General features: G+C 40.2%; 1 protein-coding gene across 1 annotated transcript in view; it reads right to left on the reverse strand.

Annotated features, from left to right (window-relative positions):
• Positions 1–371: 371 nt before the first annotated feature.
• Positions 372–12,118, reverse strand: part of DCLK1 (doublecortin like kinase 1) — a 288,776-nt gene continuing 277,029 nt past the window's right edge. Inside the window, exon 17 of the mRNA XM_084843017.1 lies at positions 372–581. Coding sequence (XP_084699143.1) covers positions 417–581 — 165 coding nt within the window. The 3' untranslated portion in view covers positions 372–416. The remainder of the gene's footprint in view (positions 582–12,118) is intronic.

Here is a 12,118-nt window from a genome sequence, read left to right on the forward strand (position 1 = left end):
CAAGTGAAGACTATTTAAGATTATGCACTCAGAGGGTTAACATATGCTTAAGTCACATATTGTAGCTCCTGGCTTGATTGAAAACATTCATTGCTTCTATCCCCTTTTGAAAATTTTTATATATATATATATATATATATATATATATATATATATATATATTTAAAAAAAGCAAAATAGTCTTAACCCTTCGAGGATCATATTAGCAGCAAGTCACAATCTAGGCAGAGAACAAAAATCATTTCAGTCATTTAGGAAATTATTATTACAAAGATACTGTAAATACCCCTTTTCTGGTTCCTTCGTCAAGCAACTGATATAGACAAAATCAAATGAAACAGTTGCACACAGGTCTGGAGGATTTTTTTTTCAGAATCTCAAAGGGTTAAGCCAAGACCTTCAGCAGAAGTGTTTTATTAAAAGGGTGAATTAGGTGAGCGAACAGTCTCAGATGAACTTGGTGAATAGTCTTCCGATTCGGAGTTGAGTTCAGGAGGTGCTTGCTGTGCCTTGTAACGTTCCCTCACATCCGGGTTGCGTCTTCGTCGGAAAACCTGCCTCTCCTTATCAAGAGCGGTGGTCTGGCAGGGGCATAAAATGAGAATAAATGAAATTAGGCTATGTATGAAATGGCAAATCTGGTTCCCATATGTTCCTCATTCCTCCTTCTCCCCTGTATTGGGACTAAAAACTGTCCAGGTCAAGTGAAAACTCCCTCTCCCCCCTGCCTGTTTCAGCCAGTTTTGCAGGATTTATCTCATAACATAGCTAAATTCACACAAAAGTGCAAGTGCATACCCCAAACTATTAAAAGGCAGCATAACATCATTAAGCATATACAGTTATATCTATACCTATATCTATAGCTATAGCTATATCTATATAGCTATATCTATATATATAGATGCCATATGTTAAACTTCTGGATGCTATTAATTTCTTAGAGTAATGGGTTCAGGTTTCAGGCAAAATACAGACTGACCGTGCCATTCCCTTTCCAAAGTTGGCCTCTATTCTGACAAGAAAAGTAGAGATTCAAAGTGATTTGATCAAATGAGGGAGGTAAATATTTGCCAGTGTTCAAAACAGTGAAACTGCCCCCCCCCCAAAAACCCACCACTCAAAATCTGTATCATGACTATGCTGTCAGAAAAGATAGTCACAGAAAGAAAGAGGAATGTAAATTTCTAAACATTCTTCAGACATAAAATCACGGTTCAACTTTCTTCAGCAAGTAGAGACAGTATTTAGTCCAAGGAATTAGTGTAACCTATGCCTATAGTACATATATGTCTATATCCCGAAATATGTCAGTTTATTAAGCCAGGTTTTCCACAGACTATGAAGGACAGCTATTTCAGTATTCTCCTCATACTCTTTTCCTGAATGAATAAAACAAAACAGGCAGCAATGAGCCTCCCTCTAAAAAAGTGTTATATGTACATGGGGAAGAACCAGTCACAGGGGGAACCATTTCTTTGATCCACTGCCAAAGAGACAAGTAACGTTCAGTTCAAGAAGCGGCTTGTCTCTTTGACAGAAGGAATAATTGTGGCAAGTCTTCTTCTGCCCCACAATCATATTTTTTCATTATGACCACAGGATCTCAAAATCTGTGTTATAGTCTGATTTAATACAGGGCTTAACCATGCGCTTGATTTTCAGAGCATGTCTAAACTTTGTTAATTTGGGTGGCACTTAGATTTAAGGTGAGTTCCCTGCAGGTGCAAACAGGATAAAGGTTTAGCCTCTAAACTGCAAATATACCCATTTTGGAGTAAGGGGGGCTAAAAATGACTGGATTGTTTAGAAACCAAATGAATCTAAGTATTAAGTCAGAAATGTTGGAAAGAATTCTCTTTATCATGATGGCCTCTTTTTTAAAAAAAATAATGCAATCAAGAGGTTATTAAACTTCAAAGGATGTATTATTTTCTCTTGGGACATGCACAACTGTTTTTCTTCTGGAAAATTTACCAGTTATACTGTGATCCTAGTTAGAGAAGATGTATTTATAGACTGGGCATTTTTGAGAACAAGATGAAAACTAAATCCATCAGGTTAGGGCAGAACACTATTATAGCAATCCATGCTTTAAAATAATGCAATCAGGGCTCAAAAATGATGTAATAAAGGCAGAAGATGGACAGAATTTCTATAGCAAATGGATTCAGTTAGGCTGAATTGTTCTCCTAATAGTTTTATAGCTGGAATCTTTAAAGCACTAATACAAAGTGGTAATAAAAGTTCATCTCTGGGTTTTAAACAATAATAATAATTTTAAATAAAGATGCTAAAATCCAATTGCTATGGTTTGCCAAAGGTTCTTTGTTTACTGATGATCCTTGGGGGAAAAAAACCTAAACAGTTTTCAAAGCTTTGTGCATTGCTTAGCTTTAAAACCAACTTTATGATTATATGTTAATATGAACCAGAAGGCATTTGCAACCATATTCACATTACAAATATAGCATTTACAGTATATCATTTTCTGTAACAAATGGAGGGAATGGCATATATTACTATTCTATGACATACAGATTTGCATTTTAAAATGTTTTAATGCTCAAAAGGAGTTTATTTAAAGGGTTAAGTCAGACTGCATCATTATTATATTAATTCCAGACGCATAAAAACAAATTCCCCTTGGTATGACAGTCTGATTTCGAATATGAAAACAGCAATCCAGCCACTGGAGTGGCATCCTGCTAGTCTTATGAAAGGCCGTTGCTCTGATCCAGCTAGGGCCACGCACATCCAGATGCAGGTCCACAGACAGAAGTAGTTGCATGCAGAAGTTCATGTGCAAGAAGGTGCTGTGTGTGCAATCCCCAAGTTCATTGAGCCATTTATTTCTAGGAGGTTCTCATGCACAGGCCTAGACTGGGCATATGTTTTAACCATATTTCTGTTGTATATTGTCTCGGACAGCTGATAGGTGGAGAGTGCAATTTATACCTGGGGAGAGCCAGCCTATGTCCCCCCAGACAGTGTCAGGGACGGGAAAGGATGGTTCGGTTTCCTGGCTCCAAGCTCGGAGACAGGAAACCGCACTCCCTGCCCCTTCCCCTTCCCTCTTGTAGCTGGCACGGAGAAAACAACACCAGCTATGTTTCTAAGCTCGCAAAAATGGAACGTGGAGATGGGGAAAAGGGCACATTCTGGGGGTGGGGAGGAGAGGACACCAGGCAGCAGCCATTCAATGAATTCTATGGCCGCCTGAGCTTCCTTTCCTCCCCGGTCCTGAAGCTTCTGCTAGACAGGCAACATGCCCATCTAGCTTAAATGCAAGGCAGGAGGTGCTACATGCCTCCCTTTCCGCATAGGATACACGTAAGCCTCCGAGTTTGGAGGCTTACGAGTACCCAGAGCACATCCCGTAGGACTGTCGCCTTAACAAATAAATAAATTCCCTGGAGACAAGTGATGCAGTAAACAGGTCTAGGTCTGATTCGGTGCCAGCTGAGTGTGCTGCCTTGTGTTCCATAATGGAAAAAGGCAGGAGAATAATTTTAAAAAATCAAATATTTGCAAAATATTCACAAATGTGATTACTAATTCAGTGATGGTGGGAGAGACAAAGACTGGATTTACTTCTGTCAACTCCCATTCAGGTGACTGGCCCTTTTATGATGAGTTTTGGGTTGTGTGTATGATCAGAACTAGGTTATGTATGCAGCAGCCTGGTGCTGTAGCAGGATCAGAGCCAATGGGTTTAAGCCAGCCTTCTCTATCCTGATGCCTTTTGGACTTCCACCCTCATCAGCCCCAGCCAGCATGGCCAACTCCCAGGAATGCTGGGAGTTGTAGTACAAAACTTCTGGAGGGTGCCAATATGAGGAAGGATGCAGGATTTTAGCCTATTGGAATTATTAACTTAGAAACCAATATTCTTGAGGATCTTGTGTTGTGACCAGCTTCAAATGAGAATGGAATTCTTCATTATTAAAAATGGATTCCATTTAGACCAAAGATATCCTATCAATTCATTTGTTGTCTGCCAAGAAAGATGATTTGTCTAATAGTGCAGGAATGAAAAACCTTTCAAGGCTAAGAACAATTCTTACATTTGAGGGTCACTACTAATTTCCTATAATTCTATTGCAATAAAATTACCCAAATGTGGTGCACGCCTTACCACATTCTGGTTTTTCTCTACCAAACTGCTTAAAGAAAGCTTGTGTCTTGCTTCGCATGGCTATTGGTTTCTCAGGAAATGCCTGTTGGTTTGTTCGAGATGTGCATGAAATCCCCACTTGCTAGTTGGGATGATCAAGACTGGTGGTATTCATGGTCACCCTTGCTGAATTCATCCAGGCCCAGTACTTTGTGAACCCTTCTGAAAATGGAATTTTGCAAGAATCTCACCGTAAGGCAACGGAAGGAAAGAACATCACTGATCAATGGGTTAAAATGCTCTTGCATTCCAACTTTGACTCAAGACTCCCATGGTGCAATTATATAGAATGGGAGGGCATGCTAATACTTGTGCATTTTTTTTTTAAAAACACACACAATGTACTCACTTAATGGAGCTTAAGTGATGGAATTGGGGCAGAAGTCAGTAGCTCCCCACTCCCCGATGTATGATGCCCTGGTATTTAGCAAGTACAGCATTGCTTCAGTAGAATTTTAATTCCCCATCTGCTGTTCAAACTAGATGCTCACCAGTGCTTGAACTGGCCCATTATGGATTTCCACAGCCATTCTACTTTAAGTTACCCTTAAATAAATAAGAATGATTCACAGTCCAACAAAGCCCACATTATGATGGGAAGGACATTTTTCAGCTAAAGGAAAGTAGTATTGAGAGGCTTTACAAGTAGCTGAAGAAAGAAGGGAAGCGAAAAGCAAGGGAGAAAGGGGAAGAAACTTTCTGCATTCCAACTGAATGCAGAGTTCCAGAGAATAGCAAGGAGAGAGAAGAAGGCCTTCTTAAATGAACAATGCAAAGAAATCGAGGAAAACAACAGAATGGGAAAGACTAGAGATCTCTTCAAGAAAATTGGAGATCTCAAGGGAACGTTTTGTGCAAAGACGGGCATGATAAAGGACAAAGAAGGCAGGGACCTCACAGAAGCAGATAAGATTAAGAAGAGGTGGCAAGAATACACAGAAGAACTATACAGGAAAGATCTGAATGTCCCTGATAGCCATGATAGTGCGGTCACTGAACTTGAGCCGGACATCCTAGAGAGTGAAGTCAAGTGGGCCTTAGGAAGCATTAGTAACAACAAAGCTAGCGGAGATGACAGTATTCCAGCTGAGCTATTTAAAATCCTAAAAGATGATGCTGTTAAAGTGCTGCATTCAATATGCCAACAAATCTGGAACACTCAACAGTGGCCACAAGACTGGAAGAGGTCAGTTTAAATTCCAGTTCCAAAGAAGGGCAACGCCAAAGAGTGTTCAAACTACCGCACAATTGTGCTCATTTCACATGCCAGCAAGGTGATGCTCAAAATCCTACAAGCTAGGCTTCAGCAGTAGGCAAACCGAGAACTACCAGAAGTACAAGCGGGGTTTCGAAGAGGCAGAGGAACTAGAGATCAAATCGCCAATGTTCGCTGAATCATGGAGAAAGCAAGAGAATTCCAGAAAAACATCTATTTCTGCTTCATTGACTACGCTAAAGCCTTTGATTGTGTGGATCACAACAAACTGTGGCAAATTCTTAAAGAGATGGGAGTACCAGACCACCTTACCTGTCTCCTGAGAAACCTGTACGAGGGTCAAGAAGCAACAGTAAGAACCAGACATGGAACAACCGAGTGGTTCAAAATTGGGAAAGGAGTACGACAAGGCTGCATATTGTCACCCTGCTTATTTAACTTATATGCAGAGTACATCATGAGAAACGCCGGGTTGGATGAAACACAGGTTGGAATTAAGATTGCCGGGAGAATTATCAACAACCTCCGATATGCAGACGATACCACCATAATGGCAGAAAGCGAAGAGGATCTAAAAAGCCTCTTGTTGAGGGTGAAAGAGGAGAGTGCAAAAGCTGGTTTGAAACTCAACATTAACAAAACGAAGATCATGGCATCTGGCCCCATCATTTCCTGGCATATAGAAGGGGAAGAAATGGAAGCAGTGACAGATTTTACTTTCTTGGGCTCCAAGATCACCGCAGACGGTGACTGTAGCCATGAAATTAAAAGACGCTTGCTCCTTGGGAGGAAAGCTATGGCAAACCTAGACAGCATAGTAAGAAGCAGAGACATCACCTTGCCGACAAAGGCCCGTCTAATCAAAGCTATGGTTTTCCCAGTAGTAATGTATGGCTGTGAGAGCTGGACTATAAGGAAGGCTGAGCGCCTAAGAATTGATGCTTTCGAACTGTGTTGCTGGAGAAGACTCTTACGAGTCCCCTGGACTGCAAGGAGGTCAAATCAGTCAGTCCTAAAGGAAATCAACCCTGAGTGCTCATTGGAAAGACAGATACTGAAGCTGAAGCTGAAATATTTTGGCCACCTAATGCGAAGAGAAAACTCTCTGGAAAAGACACTGATGCTGGGAAAGACTGAAGGCAAAAGGAGAAGGGGACGACAGAGGATGAGATGGCTAGATAGCATCACCAATGCAATGAATATGAACTTGAGCACACTCCGGGAGAGAGCGCAGGACAGGAAGGCCTGGCGTGGTATGGTCCATGGGATCACGAAGAGTCGGACACGACTGAACAACAAGAATTGAGAGTGTACAGATGAGGAGATATTGGTAGAAATCTATTAAAACTGCAAGATCCTTACAGGGAACATACAGCTACATACTGTGCATCTGATTATCAGAAGGTCTTTCATAGTTTGGTGCTAATGAACCTGAACCTTCCTTCATAAAGCACCACTGACTGCACCAACATCCTTATGCGGACATTAAACCAGCAATGAGCTTTGCCATTACCATGGCTGTTCTGCAGGGTTTTATTGTTGGTACACTGTGAAATGGTGACAGCTGTGGCTTAGGACATCTCCCCCCCACCCCCAGCCAAAGGCATCTACTTTGAAATACATGCGGCATTTTAGCTGTTAGGTGCTATTTTTATGTCAGCTCAGTAATCACTAGATTTAAAACAGCCACTTTTTATGGACAGTGACTTTCTCCTTTTTGCTGCTTCTACTTTAATGCTAGCCATGCACATACAACAATATTCATTTCATTAATAAAAGAATATTGGTGAATATTTTGCCTCTTAGAACATCCATTATTCATATTAGCTCCAGGACTGGAGTGAGGGCAGTGCCAGCAAGGAAATGCAGCTGTTCATGCATTAATTTAACACAGCCCTTTTCTTTTCCTCCTCTCAATCTATGTCTTTACAGTTTGTGGGCCACTTTGGAGATGCTCTGTTAGCAGCACTAGCAATCAACATCTTTGCTTGAACTATGTAATATATTATGCATTATTGTTATATTAAGTTTGAATATTTAAAATATCCATCATCGTATCATTTTATTCAACTTCTGTTAGCACCAATTTGATAACCTCATATACTGCAATGGCAAATGACTACCAGTGGAACAGATCGCAGCAGCTCCCAAGTGTCCAGCCCCTGTTTCCCATATAACTTAGCTCCCGAGCTTAATTTTTAAAATGAGGCAGATCAGGGCTCAAGCCTGGCTGGCTTTCATGTCATCCTCCCAAATCCAGGATGTGCATAATCCCAGTTCCTAACTGGTGAAGAAAAGGCAATCTGCATATTCTCATTGACATTTCTCCTACTGTATGATTAGTTCATACAGTGTTTCAGGGCTCAACCCTAGCATTTAAGCTGGGCTAAAATTAAGCTCCCCTTGCCAGAACATATGTAGAATACAGAATCATATTCAGTGGTTACTGCATGGCAAAACACAAATATTCTGCAAGATGTCCATCAGCAGACTATATCATGCAACTGTAATTAATGTCCACTGGACTGTGGACACAAATTCTATTCCGCAGCAACAGAAGTGGTAATCATTTTAATCACAATAGTTCCGCCCAAGCTATGCTAGATACTCTGTACTCATTATCCAGTGGTACAGCAGTGAACATAAATAGTAGGGGGGAACCACTGTTTGGGTACAGACTTGCTATAGGAAGAGGCATTGGGGTTGGCAAAAGGAAGACTGGGAAGTCACCAGAGACTATGAACTATGCATCTTATCACTAAGAAACTTCATCTAGTGACCCTAACACTTCCTTCACTCCATCTTAAGAGTGTTACCAACTGCAGACCCTGGAATATCAACAGCTTGCAGTCTCTTTCTCTTTCCCTTCCTTGTTTTGCTTAATATCTAGTTGGAAGAAGAATTCTGGAGAACTCAAAATCTTGTTTGTTATTTTGTGATTTTTTAGTAGGTCTCAATAAAACCCACTAAATTCCAGTGCCTGCTGTAATTATTTTTTCTTTGCTGATAAAATCGCTCAGTTCAGGTCCAGCTTGGCTACTGCTGGTTTAGAGAGAGCTAGAACTCTCACTTAAGTCCAAAAAGGGTATAAAAGGTAAGCTTTCTTATTCAACTTTGCATCAAAACCATCATGTAGAGTCTTCACCAAGATCTCCTTGGCTCTCATAGGGCACACACACGCCTATGAGAAAGAATTTGTAGTAATTGCTATTTAGAGTCACAATTAAGATTGCATTTTAAATTACTCAGTAGAGCTGTCATTGCCATTTTATAGCAGAAAGTGTAATGGCTTTCTATACATTTGCTTATTATATTACTTTCATTACACTTTAGGGAAGATCACTTAACAGAACACAGTGCAAGCATTCCACTCTTTAAGAAATAAGTCACTGCACATCTGTACTTGCTGCTAATATTCATGAAAACAATAGAACGAGGTTATCAGAATGAAGTCAAAGTGAATTTAAAATCCAGATGTTAAATATGTTAAAAGTAAGGTTGTTCAAGGATGGTTAAATACTGATATATACTTGTTTAGTGAGGTGTAGGAAATACAATGAAAATGTGAAGAGTTACAAAAATACTGTCAGTTCTTTTTCTCAAGAGAACAATGCTTTTCCTTCATTCTCTTATTTTTCCCCATGTTTAGCTTTCTTACTGTGCCTTTTGGCCTCCTAAAAAGGGCAATAGTGTGTATCAGCACAAAAGCAGTTCTATATCTGTTAAATCGTTGCAAACAACGTGTTCAGAAATATCATGAATGGTAAGGGTCTCCCAATATTGCATCACTTTGGAAATGCTCCCTACATTGGAAAAGAACAGAATTTTCTCTGCACACAGAAATCAAATATATCGGGCAGAAGGTTAGGCTAAAATTCTCCACTCCCTCCCCCAAAATGCTAGGCTATGATGAGTAGGGATGGATTAATCTGTCAATTTTAGTTTCACGGAGTTTCTCATTTTTCCAACTTTAGTTTCATTTTGTAAGTTTCCATACCAGTTTGGGATTCTTTTTAAAATCCAAAAATTTGTATGCATTTTCATCCATGTCTCCTAATTGCATTTTTGCAAGCAATTTTCCAGAATACAGTTCATTTTTGTATGTTATTCTTACCAACATATGCATTCTTTTGCACAATTTCCCTAATATATGCCTTTTTGTCCACATTTTTTGATTGGAGAGCTTCATCACAACATTCAGAAAAGTGTGGATATTGAAGTTCCAGGTCACAGATTGGTTTGGGGAGTGCAACTTATATAAGTTTGTGTTAAAATGTGAACCAAACAAATTTCTCCCCAATTCCTAATGAGCTGGGTATTTTAATATGGGAGAGCTTTTGGTCCCCTTCCTATATTCTGTAGTGGTAAAATCCTGCAAGGGTATTTCTAAATGTGCAGTTTAGCTCTGATTTAGCTGTTCCAAAAGTTCTGCATGAACCTTGATACATATATCAAATTCCAGTTTGCATGAAAGTAATCATCATTTCAATGGAAACTATAGATCCACTGAAATGACAGGGAAGCTATTATAATTTAATGCAGGAAACCTCTGGCATCCAAAGCAGGTCACTCGACTGTAGAGGACGACTGTAGAGGACGACTTGGTAATGTTTGAGACTTAAATAGGATGTTTAAATAGGATGTCAACAACAGTTTTTAAAGTTAACTATCAAGCAGTTAAGGACAAAATTTTATGCATGTTTAGGCAGAAAAAAGTTCTACAACTCCCAGCACTCCCCACCCAGCATGCAGATTGCTGGAAGTTCATAGAATCATAGAATAGCAGGGTTGGAAGGGGCCTACAGGGCCATCGAGTCCAACCCCCTGCTCAATGCAGGAATCCAAGTCAGAGCATCCCCGACAGATGGCTGTCCAGCCTCGTCTTGACGGCCTCCAGTATGGGGGGCAGTTGTAGGACTTTTTTCTGTCTAAATATGCATTGGATTGCACCCAAAGTCTGTTTCCCATATTAAAAAATACAGTTGCATGTAGCTACATAGTTGTAGTTATATACTACTTGCACAGCATCTTTTTACAGTAACGTATTGCAATCCTAAAATGTTTAGTTAATATATATTCAGTGGTCTTAATGGCACTTCTTCCTCCAAGCCCAATGCTTCTCATTTTGGGGAGGGCCCACAGCTTAGTGGTAACTATATATTTATATCTCCTTGGAATCTCCAGTTAATGGATCTCAAGTAGGAGCGGTGGGAGTGGAGAGCCACTGCCAGTCAGAGCATAATACGCGGTACTGGGTTAGGTGGCTCAAGGTCTGACTCAATATAAGGCAGCTACTTATGAAAAGAAAGGCTACTTTACTTAAAATACCAAAGGCACTTGCTTTGTTTATTGATCACTGCTTGTAACCAGTTATATTTGGTTATACTAGACACAGCACTTCATAAAGACTGCGGTTTACCATAACGCAAAGCCCGTTGTTCAAGAAACACACATAAAGCACAGAAAGCCCGAAAAAGGAAGTAAAAAAAGGGCAGAGACATAAAATGACTTTTTGCCTTAAATCATGGGCACGGCTTATTTCACGGAGTTTCTCATTTTTCCAACTTGAGTTTCATTTTGTAAGTTTCCATACCAGTTTGGGATTCTTTTTAAAATCCAAAAATTTGTATGCATTTTCATCCATGTCTCCTAATTGCATTTTTGCAAGCAATTTTCCAGAATACAGTTCATTTTTGTATGTTATTCTTACCAACATATGCATTCTTTTGCACAATTTCCCTAATATATGCCTTTTTGTCCACATTTTTTCATGTGTTCATGTGTTATAAAATCCCTACATGGGAGACAATCCTGTGTAGGGATTAACGTGGCAATGGTGCCCATATTTTAGCCAATTCTGTGTGCGCGATCCGGGAAGCCACAATTGGTCACCATCTTCATGCACTGTGGAACCTAGAAGATGATCACGCGCTTCAATTTTTCATGCTGTGCACATACTGTGTACACACACTGGGAAACCATTGGCAATGGTTCCCAAGGCCATCCACATGGCGTATGCATGGAGTGACAAGCTAACAGGCATAGCTGTTATGTGGACAGCATGCTACATGTAAGTTGCATGTTAATGCCTTCAGAGATTTCCTTTCCATGTAGTAGTTCTTTAATGTTCTGACCCAGCTGCTACAACACGTGTACTGCAAGGCCCTGATACATGCTTAGCTTCAAGTGCTGACTCTCTCCTCGTTTTGTTTTACCTACTCTACTTATCCCATGATCATATTGCTACTATGATTCATGGAAAGTAATGGGCAACATGCATTTTTTGTGAGAAGGAGGATCTATGTTATCACTTTTATTCACAGCTAATGCCAGTACTGGGTATACACTTCAAATGCATTTTAGAGCAGGTTATCTCTAAAACATACCTGTGGTCCAAGATTAGGTAGTAGAGGGGCAGGTCAAATATCTGAGGCCAGTGGGGCTGAGATGATGACTTGGAACTTCTGTGTCTTTCTCCTCCCCATTCCCCTTGAGGGATAGGAGCTAGGAGTCTGAGGAGGAGCCAGGAGACATCAGCAGGAAGCCCTGCTCAGTAATGGACCCTACCATCCTGACTATTTTATTGTGTTTCAAATACAGTGTTAGCTGCCTCGAGAACTTCAGTTAGTAGCAAAATCAACAAAGAGTGCTGTGGCCCCCTAAAAACTAATAGATTTATTACGGCATAAGCTTTCATGGATTATAGTACACTTCATCCATGCAAG

The sequence above is a fragment of the Heloderma suspectum genome, chromosome 3, assembly GCF_057233095.1.
Source record: "Heloderma suspectum isolate Gila_16-S chromosome 3, 16-S_ref, whole genome shotgun sequence".
NCBI classification, from domain to species: domain Eukaryota; kingdom Metazoa; phylum Chordata; class Lepidosauria; order Squamata; family Helodermatidae; genus Heloderma; species Heloderma suspectum.